The sequence below is a fragment of the Saccostrea cucullata genome, unplaced genomic scaffold, assembly GCF_032062105.1.
Source record: "Saccostrea cucullata isolate Sc308-1 unplaced genomic scaffold, CSIRO_AGI_Scuc_v1 ctg897, whole genome shotgun sequence".
Lineage (NCBI taxonomy): Eukaryota > Metazoa > Mollusca > Bivalvia > Ostreida > Ostreidae > Saccostrea > Saccostrea cuccullata.
In genome coordinates this window covers 138,215-154,451 of record NW_026929693.1, presented here as the reverse complement: position 1 = coordinate 154,451, position 16,237 = coordinate 138,215, and the positions used below count along the sequence as shown (strand labels likewise).

The following is a 16,237-nucleotide window of genomic DNA, read 5'->3' as shown; positions in this document are numbered from 1 at the left end:
TAAAAAAAAAGTTTCAAAATTTTATAAGAAGACATAATTAATCATTACATGCATACACCCAATGTAACAACAAATAAAAATAATTTTATTGTAGGTTAAATTCTTACAAGTGATTGCCCTTTTCCATGCAATGAATTCTTTAATATACTTTTAGCAATTTCTAAAAGAAAAAAGAAAAAAAAAGAAGAAGAAGAGAAATTAATAAAATATGGAATTCTTTAAATAAACAACAACCACTTTAACTCAATTTAATACAGGAGGAAGAAGTATTTCCTCTTTATTCAGGGACCTATAAACCATAATAATACTATAAACATGTAGGTCCCTGCAAAACATCCAATTCCTCCAGGAACCACATTCCTACATTTCCTTGCAGGCAAATAATTCAAAAACTTTTTAACGGGGAGAGACTAAACTTATATAACGTCACAAAAACATGGTGGAACCAACTTTTTTTTATGATTTTGAATTACATTTGTGGACATAAGCATTTATGCCACAAAAACTACCGAAATATCATATGAAACGCATTTTATTCTATATACGTAAACTAAAAACAAATAATAGTATATAGACAAGGCAGACTAACAGTTCTCCCTTGACAAGTAATATAAAGGCGATTTGAATATGAAAAATCGTTCAAATATTTCAGCTTTTGAAAACTGAAAAAGGAGTATAATGAAAGTGAGGAAATCCTTCCATCAAACTGTTGCCATCTGAAATCAATTAAAAAAAACAGTTTAGAAGATTGAATGACTTTTTAAAAATACATAATGATCGTTTAATATATATATATATATATATATATATATATATATATATATATATATATATATATATATATATATATATATATATATATATATATATATATAAATATTTATCATAACGGAATTTGATGCATATGTGACTTATGTGATACTTTACAAGAATTGTCATGAACATATAGTCCATCATTATAAAAAACATTTATTTCATGTAGGTACATGTATGTGCAATTTATGGAAATGTGTAATGCATTTTTATAGATTATTATAAAATATTAGTCTATCATTTGTTAAACCTCATCATAAAATACATTTATTTTATGTAGGTTTGAACAATTTATGGAAATGAGCAGTGAATTTTTAAATTATTATTATCAATGAAATTAAATTATTTCAGCACTGTTATTTTATTTTTTCAAATTCTATGACATTCACAATCATGTCGTTGCAATTATTGAAGTTGCCTTTAGCTAGAAGCACAAAAACCACAATGCTCACCAGAAAAAAGGTTATATGCTGTTTTCAGATGATTATAATTTTTTTCTTTATTTTCAAAAAAAAAAAAAAGAATTAAAAAATAAATAGCCTCATCCTTGTGTAAAGCAGTTATTATATAACTAACCATGAATCAATACAGCATAGAGATGATTCAATATCAATATGACTGGCTCAGAAGATACTTTATAAAGATAAATACACCATTTTCCTTTCCTTAATTATCTTGCTTTTAATTAAAGAGGACATTACCCTTTATTTAAAAAAGAATTGAATTTGAACTGCTTTACCCAAAGGGATTTTGTGATACTATTGGTTAAAATTGGGTCAAGAGGCTATAAAGAAAATAAAATATAAGAAAAGTTAACAGACAGATAGAGAGACAATGGACGACAAGTTATCAGAAAAACCCAATTGAAGCTTTGTGCAGGTGAGCTAAACGTGCTAAAAAGAAATTATCATAATAGTATTTAATGTTACCCATCCAGGTGTGACTATGTCCTGGGGAATTCTTGCACATCCTTTGACCCCCAGTGTAACGCAAAATTTTTCTTAAAACATCATTGTGTTCCGGTAAGTCTTTGCAGAGTTCCTCTACATCATGTACGTAGTCTAGAATGGGATAGACAGATTCCAAGAATACGGACACACTGTACACATCTTCAAGGTAATGTATTTTCCTTTCTTTTAATTCGCTTAAGCCTTTCTTCCCCCGTGTATATGGTTTGCTATCCTGACTAGATTTTGAGACATCAATGTGAGAACTGATCGCCTCATCTATGCATTTTACAGCAGTTTGAATGGCAAGAGAAGCAAGGCATGCGTTTCGTTTTTTGGCAATATTTTCTTGATAATTTGAGTGAAAAAAGTCAGCCAAAAATTGGAAATCGATGTCTTCAGTCACCGGAATTTCCAAACTGGCTAGCCTATAATCGACCTCCCATGGTAGAATGTGTCTTACAAGTATCTTGTTTTTAGCTTCGTATTTGTCAGAAAAATCTAAATGGTGTTCTTTTTCAAATCGTTTAGCTAGAATTATCCGCGATGATCTCTGGGAAAGTTCATCAATAGCAGCACTGATAAATTCTTGAAAACTTGGCTGGTCTGCGTCTGATTCTGGACCAAGTAATAGGCATTCATGGGCATCTCGAAGCAAATTACAGGCAACACCGTAATATCCTTGTCGCGTATAAAATTTTACAGCGTCGATAGTGCTACGAACCATCTTGTTTCGCAAAATTATTTGAGACTTTACGCCTTTTACAGGAACATTGCCGAATAAATGATTTGAAAGTCTTCCTCCAAATAGGTATCCATGCAATTCAGTTACGCTCTGAATGGTGAAAATTGGAAATAATCGGATGGCTTCTACGTATACACATAGTGTATCAATTTCCTCTGACGAATAGCAATCAATAATGTTGTTCGATGGAATGAAATAATGAGGCAGGAATCTCTTTTTCAAACATGCTAATAATAAACTGATGACAAAGAGAAAGCAGCCTCCTATATTTGTTTCCCATGCATGTTGAGGAAGTTTTTCACAAGCATTGAAAAATACAGCTTTCAAATGCTTCCGCTTAATCGGCTTCTGCAAATGCATCGTCATATTTTCAAGAATGATCCACAATACATACAGAGCATGAGACTGAAAAGGAGTGAGTCCTTGCTTGATTAAGCAGCTTTCTGCCATGGAAAAATTGTACTTCCACTCAAACTGTGATTCTCCACTTGTTGGATGACATTTTGGAAGTAATGCACATTTCATGAGAGAAACACACATTTTAACTGCTTTGGGTGGCCAACTTGCATATGTCCAATCTCTGAAGTTAGGAGGGAGAGTGTGACAAAGAAAACCCTTGTAGCAATAATAAGGAAAATTGTTTGATGTAAATTCCCTCACTTCGACTTCAAAATAGCTGCTATTATCTGTCAGATTTTTTCTAAGTCGACAATACCCAGGGTGTGTCTCATTTATATCTGCATAATAGACAGTCTTTCGTTTAAATCGATCACAGATGTGATTGAAATGTTGTACATCTACATCCAAATCCATAGCAATTAAGACTGGTTGTTTAACTTTTTTCTGGTCATGATGCATCAACATTGTGTTTGCAGCTGATATATCTCGAAGAGTAACATCCGTTTGATCGGCGCAAGAACCCATGACTTCATACAAAATAGGTAATTCTAAATGTTTCATTCGATGGCACAACTCTGGAGTATAAATTCTTATCATTTCAAAAGGCATTAAATGCTTTATAAAGTAGGAAAGCTTGAAGAGATTGACTCCAGATAGCGTATCATCATGCAAATACTCCATCAAATAATTTAGATTTTCTGAAATTAAAACAAAAACTGAAAATCGTGAAACATCACTGAGAAGCAAGTCGTAATGTTTTCTTATTATACATGTAAATTATTACTTCTGATGACTAGTTATTATAATATAATGGGTTCTTTGTTACTTTGTATATTAAAATAAATTACAGGGATTTCCAATTCGTCTATATATAAACACAAAAGTTTCACTATTGGCGTTTTTTCTTTACCAAGTCCAACCAAGGTATCTGTGTAAAAATGATTAACTTTCAAAATCCTACTTTTATTTAAAATTAAAACACATTAATTTACTGGTATTCGAAATTCATTTTTACTAGTGTTGGCAGCGAGTACCCGGTTAACCGGTTAACCGTCGAACGATGCGAGTATCGGTTAGTAAAACTGCTATTCGGTTACTCGGATAAAATAAATTCTACATAGTAAAGGCATAGAAAATGAACGTTTTTTATAATTTAAACGTATACTAACTTACACATTTCCCTAATTTTAGGTACCGTTAGACTTGATCTAGTGCATGGTTGTAGTGGATCAAATTGTTTTGATTAGTTTTCACAGTTTATATAATCGATAGCTTTGATTGCTTGGGGTATACATATTTTGAAGGCCTGAGTTATAATTACCTCATTTGATAATTTAACGAGATGCCGCCGCAGACATAATAAGCTTGGAGTTGTAACAAAAGAACAGCTGATTCAAAATCTGTTAAATCACTTAAGCTTAAAATATTCGGAAACCAGCGATTTACTGGACACTCCACATATTACATACATGTATGTAACTATTAATTATGGAGTATGTAAATAAATATTCTACTTGATTGCGACATATTTCGGGGTCTGAAAAAGAAAGTATGAAACGATGATTGACTAAGACGTATTTATTTGCCTTCTTCGTGCGTCGAATTCCCTATTAATTTTCTTTATTTTAAAATCGTAAATATATGGCGATATCGTATGTGTGTATTTTAAACATAATGTCCCTATACAGTGTATTTGTGCGTTACTACTACCGATAAGTAAAGAATAAGATAAATAAAAGATATTGATACTTTTACCAAAAATCATCCGAGTAACCGGGTACTCGATCGGAAGATGAAGCGAGTAACCGGTTACTAAAAATCGTCCGATTTGCCAACACTAATTTTTACACTACATTGATATCCTTTAGTAGAAGAGCTCTGAATTGAGATATACAAAAGTGGCAAAATTCAAAACTAAAATGTTAGAAAACTTTCTTTGCCAAAGGTTGGTTGACAGCTTAAGATACTAGTATCATATCTAAAAAAATTAATTATATCTGATGGTTAATTTGTTGACCCCCAGCTTCCTTAAGGATTACCTTCCGAGAAGACAGATTGATCAATAATGCTTGCTATATTGTCTGTGTTGTCCGAGTTTGTTGAGTAGTGTCCCTTTGGGAAGTTTTCTGGTGGGTCGTGTGCACTTGCTCTCAAATCAAAGAAGCCTGCCTCTTCAATGAGGGTTTTTATACCCATTTTGGCTAGCTTGGTGCTAAGAATCTTATCCCTTATAGTAGAAGATGTTCCATGCGAGCTTAACTGTAGCTTAAACAAGATTGCTTCTATGAAAATAAAACAAAGTGTTTAAAAAACTTATGATAGCTATTGTTTGTTATAATTTCTGAATTAACATTTAGAAATTTTGACAAAATAATTTTAAAAAAATCTATGACTATATATTTAAGCTTTGTATGGTTTCAGAGATAACAGTAAATAATAAATTTAATATTTGCAAATTATGATTAGAGATGCTTGTATCAAATCCTGTTTTCAACTTACTGTAAGGCCAGTATTTTCTCCATAGCTTTGGTCTCAAGCTTAGGTAGTGGAACTCGCCAAGGTGTCCCAAGGTTAAAGTTATCGTCCAAGAGTCTACACTTTTATTATCTGGGGAAAGCTCAATCCTTTGGACGGATTCTTCTTTGACATTCAAAACTACCACATTAACGTTGAGTTTGTTTACCAGGGCCTTTAGTACTATATGATCTCCCCATTCTGTGGTCTGTTGCATTCTCTGAAGATATTGCTCCCACGTTTCTTTAGAAAGGAAATACTGGGTATGTGTCCCATCTGCTAAAAGTGGATTCTTCCGCAAATATCTGAAAACAAAGAGCATGTAGTTAATCACTGTATATTTTAAAGGTTTTATTATGAAGAGGGAATGGAGTAAAATGTGTATACTCTAAAGCTTCTTCTCGCAGATCGTCTGCTGTGTGGCCGAATCGTCCATTTATCATGAGCTGATCGGCTATCGAGCGGAACATACAGGCACCGTCTAATGGACCGTCATGAATCTCAAAACCGTTGTCTTCTGCAAATCTCTTGATTGAATTCCGCAATGCTTGTATATGCGGGTTTTCGTTCACTTTTCTACCTAAAAAGTTCATTTTTTAAATGAATGAAATAAATTACAACTGTTTATTTTAAAACAACATAACAGCATCGATTGTATGATAGCGGATATATAAAACTGTTTTAAGATACTGTAGACGTACTTTTTTCCACGGGTCATAATTCCGCGGAATCTCAATTTCTGTTTAATCCGCGAGTAGAAAATTACGCGGATTTCCTAGACTGTCACTATATGCTTTACATTCATGTTAAGTACGCTTGGACAAATTTCCGCGGAAAAGTTGTGACCGCTTACATAGCGTAAATTAATACCAAATAAAAATGTACTTCTACAGTATTTGATCTCTTGACATACTAGTATATAAAAAGTAAGTTGTAAGATTGTTGCTACTTTTTTGCCGTAAAACAAGTTTACATTTTCAGAGTGCATTAATTTGCTTTAGTCATGCAGTTAATTTCTCTATCTACTCAAAAGGTAATTTGAACATTGTTAAATATACTGTTAAAAAAAGGCATAATATCATCTTTACTGTTATTGTCTTCAACATGTTCAAAATGGTGAAATTCTTTCGATAGCGATATGAAAGCTTTGCCCATTAAAGTCGACGTTTGTTCTTTTTCTCTGTATTCGTCTTCACTGTCGTAATAGTCGGTTTCATCCAAATTATCCAAGTCTCTTTTATCAAATGCTTCTTCTTCATCCAAGTCTTTCTGAACTTGATGCTCTTTTCCATTCAAATTATCCAACTCCCTCTGAGGCTGTTCTTTGTCATGATTATCTAAATGTGTCGGAACAAGAGGTTCTTCTTCCAAAACATGAATTCCTTCTATTTTACTTTCATCTGCATGCACCGATTGCACATTTTTTGAAACAGATTTTTCTTCGGATACTTTTATGGGATTTAATTTCATTTTATCCAACTTTGTGTTTTCATTTGAAACATTTCTTGTTCTTGAAACATGCTCGGTAATTTCCTTCTCATTACTTTTACTTCGTTCATGAACTGAATCTTCAATGAAGATGTTTGCATATTCCTTTTCTACAAAACAATTTTCATTTTCTGTTGAATTCCAAACTTGAATGAAATTTGGTAACATTTTGGAAGATTCCTTTTCTATCAGTTGATTCACTTCTTTTGACGATGACATTTTGTCACGTGTTATTATTTTACAGGTGGCAGAAGGTCTTACAGTTTCATTCTTCAATCACATTAATAGAATTTTGTATCTTTATAATCTCTTTGTAGTATGTAAAAGCATTCATTCGTAATAAAAATGTTTTACCAGCGACCTAGGATTTCCTTGTTCTTCGAGATTACTGTATTCATTTCCTACTAGCATGTTATTTTGATCTATTTCAATGCTGAAACAATGATGTTAATACATTTCTCCACATTTATTATATGTTCAGGAAGTTGGAAATTGTATTACTCTGTATTATATTCTAAAACTATTTCTGATGTAGTGAAATTAAAAGGAAACTTTTCAAACTGAATTTTTTAATGTACTTTTTACTAAGTCTTTAATATAAGAATATCTATGTACTAGAATATGAATATCTCTGAATTTTGAACCAATGTTACTGATTACATTTACTTGAATTTTAAATTATAATGAAAGAATATACTATAGTATTCATATATATACAACAGTTGTTTCAAAACTTTGACATGTAAACCTGTTATATTAACAGTCAGAACGATATAATAACCTACACCACACAAATAATATTAAAAATATATATATTATTTATCTGATACTTGTATACTATTAAATTAAATAAAAGATATATACAAAACAAGGAATTTTAACTTTGAAATCAAATGAATTATCTAATATATACATGAACATGTAGCAACCTTAAGCACTTACATATGGAATATGAGGAAACGGAATAGATTGAATTGAAAGGGTTATAAATACGTATGTAGCATCTTATGTTTTGAAAAATATACAGGTATCAATAGATCCCTTGTCATGAATTTTTAAGTGAAATTTGCAAAATATGAAATATACTAGTACTTCGTACACTTGATATTTTATATCGGCAGCTTGGATCTGATCATTTATAAGACTGGATCTAATCGTGACGAACATTATAACAATGGTATTCCAAGGATTGAATTGCACGAATTCATGCAAGAGCAATAAATCAAATAAATATCGGGTATGGTCATGTATATAAACACACAGTGCACATATCCTTCTTTTCCAGAATCCAGTTGCCATAATATCAAATGGGTCATTTTCGTGAGTTTTATCGCAATAGTAGAACTATTTTTTAACGGGTGCTTGATCTATTGTTTGAACGTGCACATTTACGGAATGAAGTCGAATCGTGACCAAGGGTAAACAGAAGTCAATGAAACGGGTATTTAAATTCGTGGGTCGGTATACTATACATTACAATCATGCTCAAAGGCTTCAAGACGAAGGTAAGATAGTTCATCGTTATTATTCATATTTGCTGGAATTTTAATTTCAATCCACATTGTCGGCAATTAAAAACGAATTGACATACATGTATTTAATGTAAGATATGATTCATCAATTGTCTTTCATATTGCTAAATCAGTTTATGAAATACGGTTATGACTGAGCACAACATTGATTTAGAATATTGAAGATCTTTACTGTAGCATTTCGTTCAATATTTGATAAACACATAACCTCTCACAAACACACAAAACCGCGAAAAAAGATGATTTAGATGTTTATACCAGCACTTCATTATCTGCACATTGATTTGAAAGTACACATATGCTGCTGGAAACAAGTGAACATTGCTTCTAGCACACATACTAGTAATCATGTAGCACCCACAAAATTCCAAATAGCTTTCAATTGTAAATTGTATGCATAATGGTTTTGTTCATTCGCTTTTTACCTAAAACTACAATATATTATTTCAACATATCATATTCATGATTTCAGAGAATGGCCAGCGGAAGGATACCCAGAACTTTGATCCTGATCATAGTCCTAACATGTATGGATGGAGTAACCGCTCTGACTTCCACAGAAATTAGTGCTTTTAGTGTCAGTGGGAGCTATAGTGCAACAGTCAATGTCGATTCTACAACGTATGCTTCTCAAAATAGGTAATTCACTCTATCTCTCTCTCTCTCTCTCTTACACCGGGTGAAATAAGCAGTTTTCCATCATGGGAAACTTAATGGTACCCACATGGAAACCTCATGTTTACATCATGTTTCCCAGTGGTTTCTGCGGCGGATGCCAGGTTATTCCGTCAAGTTTCCATGGCATGGAAACTACTTCGCTCCGATTCCATTAGGTACTAGAACCACGGAAACCTCGGTAAACTTGAAGTTTCCTGAGCCTCTACATAATTGTATGTACGTAGTTTCCCGTAATTGGAAACCTGAAGATTCGAAAGAGTTACAATATGGAATCGGAACGTAGTGGTTTCCGGGGAATGGAAGCTCGATGGAATCTTTAGGTTTCCGAAGAATGGAAACTTAGGGATACCTCGCGATTCCTTAAGTTTCCGTGACTCAGGAAACTATATGGAATTGGAGTGTAGCATTTTCCATGTGACGAAAACTTTGTGAAAATTATCTGGTGTCCTACGAATGGAAATTACTGGGAAACTTCAAGATTCCTTTACTTCTCTTAGGAAAGCAGTATGGAGTTATGGTGCAAGTTTCCATACCATGGAAACTACCGGGTAATAAATTAAGTATTTCAATTTTGGAAAATGATTGTCAAGCAACTGAAGCTCAAGGATCCCTGTTTTTTCCATGGTTTTGTAAACCTTTTCTGTCTGAATTGTTAAAAGAGAATAACATGCAGTTTTAAATCAAAATATATATATTATTCATTTCCTTGGTGAACTGTGTATTCTTTTCAAAACATATCAAAATTGTTCTTTTCAAAACATATCAAAAATTGTATAAAGAGGAAAAAGCATTATAAAAATATATGTTTAATCTTTAATTTGATATACAAAAACAGTATTTTTTATTGATATCAAAGAAAATAAAATTATATAATAAATAAAATATATACAATGGAGCATTCTATCACATCTGAGTCTAATCATAAGCTTCATTAAGTACTTCTTTCAACATCAGTTTCCCGGGCCCGGTACATGTTTTTTCTTCACATCATCTACGATCTGCAATATTCATACAAAATTACTGTATTATCAGATGTCAGAATTGGTGTCTAAATTAATTAAACATGTAGCATACAATTTTAAAAAAAAATTATTATACAAGCTTAATCTTGCGAAAATCTAACGGAACAATTATGGAATGCATGTTTTTTTCAAAAAGACAACAATAAAAAATTATAATAACAGATTAATATTTCAATTTCCTCGTGTTGATTTCCTTCTTCAAATATTGTCTATTTTTATCCGATTAAAAATGCGAATGAACGGATCATTAACAAACAAATGTTTTATACATATCAAGTATTTTTACTCCTATTAACGTATATATTTCATGTAAATTAAGAGAAAAAACATTGAATACTTAATTTTACAAACGAAAAAAAATTTATCGAAAGGAAACTTAATTAATTTGATTACGAGTTTGGAAATCAGTTTTTAAATTTTGATCCGTGTTTGAGACCTGTTGTAGCTATATCGTGAAGGTTAACGTTCATTGGCCAAAATGTTAAAAAATATAAATATGGCACCCCAAATCCACAAAAATGTGCAAAACATAGTTTCACAGTCGATAAACTAGGTTTATCGGTTGTAAACTATAGTTTACGCACTGTAAACTATAGTTAACAACGTTAATCTATATTTTACATCTGTAAACCATAGTTAACGCGAAAATCTATGTTTCACAACCGTATACTATTCTTAACATCGAAAACAATCATTTGCGATTGCAAAACATAGATTATCTGATAAATACAGTTTCACGATTTGTAAACTATAGTTTACAAACCATTAACTATAGTTAAAGATCTGATAAATATAGTTTCACGATTTGTGAAACTATGATTAACAACTCTTAACTACAGTTTACGATTGTAAACTATAGTTTACAAACGTGAATCTATGTTTATCAACAAAATCTATTGTTAACGCTTTATTCAGACAGATAAACTTAGATTAGCATTCGTAAACTATAGTTAACGACCGTTAAATATAGTTTAACAGATGAAAACTATACTTAACGAATCGTAAACTATACTTTACGGTTTGTAAACTATAGTTTACAGTCGATAAACCTTGTTTATCAATTGTGAAACTAGGTTTATCTCATTTTTTGTGAATTTGGCGTGCCATATATAAATATTACCATGAATTTCGTAACATTATTTTCAATAATCCATACGTGCCTTCAGTTATCTTCTCAATGAAGTTTAAATTCCTGTGAGTTATAAATTAATCCTTTATGATCCTTTTTCTATGCAGAATCGTGATCACCGCTAGCGGATTGCCGGATCACGCTTGGCAGATGGTCAACCCCAACACTCCCAGCAATCAAAATCACGAGATCAACGTCCTTAACACTCCGGAGGACCAGTCGTCCTATGGCTGTCTCCCCATGGGGAAAATCGGAATTTCCAAGACTGGGGTGGCCATCTTTAACCCACTGACAGCCGAGAATTACAACGCTGTCGAGGGAGGTAACGCAGAGACGTTCGATACTTGTGATGGACACGCAACAAACACTGGAGAATATCACTATCATAAGATCCCAGGGTGTATATATAATAAGGGCGTGGATGAATTCATCGGTAATTATCATATTATAATCAAGTTTTAATTTCACCATTAGGTTTAAGTTGGTGACAACTTGGACATGTCATATGAAGAAAGGATTCACAATGACTTCCAGTTTTGATTAACTAGTATTTTATGAATTAACATACCAAATGAAAGTGTTTCATAAATATAATATTAAAACTTCGACCACAAGTTCCTTAATTTCAGTATAATTCTGAATCTTTATTAAATTACACTAACTTTATTTGTTTTTAGGGGTAGCTCTTGATGGTTATCCCATATACGGTCCATTGGCTTCTTGGCACAACAGTGGAAACACCAACCTCACGACCTCTGACCTTGACAAATGTCACGGGTCAGATGCCAGCGGAAGTTATCGGTACTACATGACTTATGATTGGCCCTATATTTTGGGCTGTTTTAAAGGAAAAGTTATAGACAGGAGATCGTCCAGAAGTGTATCGTATACTTGTTCCAACTCCAGTACATCGTGTAAGTTAATTCAATATCAGTGTGTTAAATTGTACTGGAATAAACTCGGACTCAATGTTTCAAAAGCAGAAGTATATTTGTCTTTCGCATTAAGGACAGACGAGATGTTCCTTAATAATAGATAAATTTTTCTAAGAGTTTGTCATTGAAGTATTGCTACTTAAACATGTTTACTTACAAAATATTGAGGTACCTTACCAGGTATTTCTGCAACACTGTAAAAATTGTGTTTAGGATTTAAACACTTCTATGACGTGCTTAGATCTAAACATGTATAGAAATATGTTTAACAACTAAACACTTATGTCTAAACATGTTTTATATCTAAACGTGTTTAGAAATTAAACACGTTCTGCTGTAAAATACAGAGTTATCTTCCCGGAAATGACACAAATACTCGTATATTTGAACGTTAATTTGAGCGGCCATCGAAACAAAGTAGATCACAAAAGGCTTTAGGGGCGTATCAAGGAGAGATACTGACAACCCAACGGATCACCATGAAGAGATATTGAAAATCATTTGAAAGGCATCTTTTTGCTGCAATATATTAACGGTATGTTTTCTTTTTATTAAGATTTGCATTATTAAACCACGATGAGAAATGTAAACAGTGCCTTTGAGGTCGTTTATAGACTTGAAGGAGAGGAGGTCATATTGAATTTCATTAAAAATAACTATTTTAATTTAAGTATAGTTCCAATGCAACTTGAAACATTGATGTCAATGGGCAGCATACGGTACTTTTACTTAAATCTGACTTTCTTTCCTACAGGTTATGTGAGTAGTCCGGATTGAACTCAAAGCATGTATGTATCAAAGTACCTGCATCTGTGCATGGCGTCATCTTCAAGTGCAAATTGTTGTTCCGTGATCAACACTAAGAAACGTATTTTTAAGAAGTGTATTGGGTTACCCTTAATTCGACAATGTTCGGTGGATTTGAATACATGTACAGTACATGTACCTAAAATTAGCATTTTGTGATTATCCTTGTGCATTTGAAATGGATTACTTTTCGGCAGTTCAATACTGATGGGATATTATATCATGTGGTGCTATGTAGTGCTTTAGGACTGCTGAAGTTAATCAAGTTTGACATTTTGATGACTGACATATGAAACACTCTGCAACCGATTGACACTGTAATTAATCATATGCAAAATATCACATAAAATAAATATTTTATAATTTTAATTAAGATATCTTTAATAATGCATTATTAAAAAGATTAAAGGAAGTTTTGATATAAAATTGCTAGCTTATTTTATTTTTGTTGCTCATTCCTGCGTTATTAATATAATGTATGTCCTGCTGATAGAACTTATCAAAATACTAAATTTGTGTAAAAAGCACATCACACAATTGTAAAGTATCTACATATCTAAACAATCAGAGGTCTTATGATGAATAATTTATATCGGTTAATATTTTAAAAATTTTGACAATATTATGTGGATTAAGTAATATGCTCTTTATGCCAAAATTTACAAGTGTTTATACATGTAGTTTTTCTGCAGCTACACTTGTTTTAATATGTTAAATCTAGATATGTTTAATTTCTAAGCACATAATTAAGAAATGTGTTTAAAATTCAAACACTTTTCTAAGCACTTTTTTGTCACCTTCTTTTTTATATGTTTAATTCCTAAACATGTAAAATTTCTAAACATGTATGAGAAAGTGTTTAGAATCTAAACACTTGTGTGCTTAGATTCTAAACACTTTCTCATACGTGTTTAGAAACTAAACATGTTTAGGAATTAAACATATAAAAAAGAAGGTGACAAAAAAGTGTTTAGAAAAGTGTTTGAATTCTAAACACATTTCTTACAGTGAAGATACCAGGGGTAGTTTTTCTTATATAATCCTTTGGGGAAGAAAAATAATTTTCCAATTTCAAATGTTTACGTATTTGGATTTTTTTAAAAAACGTTTAGAAACTGGTGTAGAAATCAGAATGTTATTAAAATTTTGAATATTTTTCATACATTACGAAGATATACAAAACATTTTTTTAGGAACGTCTCGTCGGACCTTAAGAAGATGGGTGAACATTTAGGCGGGCGAAATGGGTGAAGTGCTACAAACATAAAGTGCAAATTAAAATCTCAATTATATCAAAATTTCTTTGATATCTCATCTAGCATTAACCTTGACCATAACTTTTGAACAGACGGTGCGAGGGTCATAATATTTCACATTTGTATTTCTGCGAGAAGGTCTTACTTTGGGTATCAAGACAACATGTTTGATTTGCATTTGAGAAAATTTAATCTTAAGCTTCGCTATGTTGCCATACGGTTGCGTAAGTGTTTCACAAACACTCAGTTCCTCCCAGAAAAGTTTATCATAATGATAACAATGATATGTTGCATAGATCCGTTAATAATTTTCTCTCCTAAACTAATGAAATAAAAATTGGCTGTCAAAAACAAAGGTACACACGGAAGCTGCATGAATATAGAAAAAAAAGGAATAGCCTATTTTTTAAGTGAACTAAACAGGGATGTATTAAATGCCACTTTGAAAAGTCCTCGGTCTTCGTGCTGACGGGGTCACTCGTGCTAGTACGACATTTGTGTTTGATTTATACATGATATGGATTTTTGTATGTACATGTAATATTCTATAAATAATAATGTATAATAGTGCATTCTTTTTCTATTAAAGCATTTGACAGTTCATGGGGGTTTCTGTGTTCCTGTACCAATTCAAGGGCCGCTGCTACTGTCCTCAGGTCAAGATTTGGTGTTATGCTAACATCTATTCTTGTAATGGTATATGGTATATGAGCAAAAACTGAACATCTAAAGCTCCCAAGAATTACATGAGACTTTTATAAAAACAGTGACTGTCGTTTGACTGTACAAAAGTTCATGTTAATGTCAACCAGTGCCATATATTTATCTGTCATTTTTTTAAATCAGATATACTAGTATGTACACTAGTACAAGTTGTAAATGGTTTTTTCAGGTTTTGTGAAAAAATCCCTTTAAGATTTTTCTAATACAAGAATACATAAGATGTATAAACATGTATAATTTTATTTTAAAAGGGATTAGCCATTTTATACCTTTATAAAATTACGATTTTTCATATTACATAATGCCATTCGGACGTTGTGCCAAGATATTATATTTATTGATTTTATAATTAAACAAGTATGCCACCGTTGCCCATTTAATGAAGATTACATATGTATCATAGAGTATTTCAAATAGTGTTATAGCTAGAAAAATAAATTTTCTGAATTTAAAAAAAATGTATGTATAATGTAGGTATAAATCTCATGTATTGATTAAATATTTAATAGATCCACGATGACTCTGAAGTTGTCGAGTTCACAAAGATATTCACATATAAAACTAATAATTAGTAACTTATTTAAAGTATGTCTATATTGTATTTCATCCCAAAGTTGATGATACGCATGCCAAGATATCTTGCTCCTTTCAATTGAGTTTATTTTACATTTTCCTTAACTGTACTGTATTTTATAATAAATTATTGTATATGTATTAAACTCAGCGTGCAGAATTATTTACATGTATTACTCAGTATGTCCTGGGTTTATTGTTTTTATACTTTGTTGTTCAAAGATTGTTTTTGTTTTAAATAAAATTTAATATAAAAATATATATCATCCATTAAAATTGAAAAAGATGTTGTGTTAATTTGTAGATCTACACCATATGACTTGTTGATACGTAGTTTCTACTTGCATTATTAATTTACGTGGAGGCTACCTTATTTAGTAATACTAGAAAACATTATTCAAAGCCTACGGTATTCTTTTTAAAAACCATTTTCTAGTATGATCACATAAAGTCATTATACATTAAAAAAAAATCCAATCAGCTAACAGATATCATGTAGGTGTAAACATGCATGCGGGTGTGAATTCAGTGGGATGAACTTTTATGTAAACAGTCTCAATTTTTTTAATTTTTTCAATTTTTTAAAAACTTTTTTTTTTATCTATAGTGACAAACAAAAATTAAAAAGTAAAGAACAAAAACGAAAAAAAAATTCCCAAAACCTGAAAAAAAAATC

At 31.6% G+C, this 16,237-nt stretch overlaps 2 protein-coding genes across 2 annotated transcripts; one reads left to right on the top strand and one right to left on the bottom strand.

Annotated features, from left to right (window-relative positions):
• Positions 1–578: 578 nt before the first annotated feature.
• On the bottom strand, positions 579–7,125 carry LOC134281845 (uncharacterized). Its single transcript, XM_062764284.1, has 6 exons — positions 6,507–7,125; positions 5,806–5,998; positions 5,404–5,723; positions 4,944–5,186; positions 1,743–3,602; positions 579–716 (listed from the first exon to the last, which is right to left on the bottom strand). Exons 1-6 carry the CDS (start codon positions 7,123–7,125, stop codon positions 649–651), a joined length of 3,303 nt encoding a protein of 1,100 aa, XP_062620268.1. The 3' UTR covers positions 579–648.
• Positions 7,126–8,943: 1,818 nt separating this feature from the next.
• On the top strand, positions 8,944–15,085 carry LOC134281839 (uncharacterized). The gene is made up of 4 exons (XM_062764277.1): positions 8,944–9,077; positions 11,375–11,700; positions 11,945–12,181; positions 14,855–15,085. The coding sequence occupies exons 1-4, from the start codon at positions 8,968–8,970 to the stop codon at positions 14,974–14,976; spliced, it is 795 nt and encodes a 264-aa protein (XP_062620261.1). The 5' UTR covers positions 8,944–8,967; the 3' UTR covers positions 14,977–15,085.
• Positions 15,086–16,237: the final 1,152 nt, after the last annotated feature.

What these genes read in the sequence shown, in the direction of transcription:
- LOC134281845 (XM_062764284.1), bottom strand. Translation starts at nt 7,125, where the DNA reads ATGTCATCGTCAAAAGAAGTGAATCAACTGATAGAAAAGGAATCTTCC. An exon ending in ACATGTTGAAGACAATAACA is followed by an intron (nt 5,999 to 6,506) that starts GTAAAGATGATA and finishes TGAACTTTTTAG; the next exon opens with GTAGAAAAGTGAACGAAAAC. An exon ending in TCAATCTGTCTTCTCGGAAG is followed by an intron (nt 3,603 to 4,943) that starts GTAATCCTTAAG and finishes TTTTAATTTCAG; the next exon opens with AAAATCTAAATTATTTGATG.
- LOC134281839 (XM_062764277.1), top strand. Translation starts at nt 8,968, where the DNA reads ATGGATGGAGTAACCGCTCTGACTTCCACAGAAATTAGTGCTTTTAGT. An exon ending in ACGTATGCTTCTCAAAATAG is followed by an intron (nt 9,078 to 11,374) that starts GTAATTCACTCT and finishes TTTTCTATGCAG; the next exon opens with AATCGTGATCACCGCTAGCG. An exon ending in TTCCAACTCCAGTACATCGT is followed by an intron (nt 12,182 to 14,854) that starts GTAAGTTAATTC and finishes TTTCTATTAAAG; the next exon opens with CATTTGACAGTTCATGGGGG.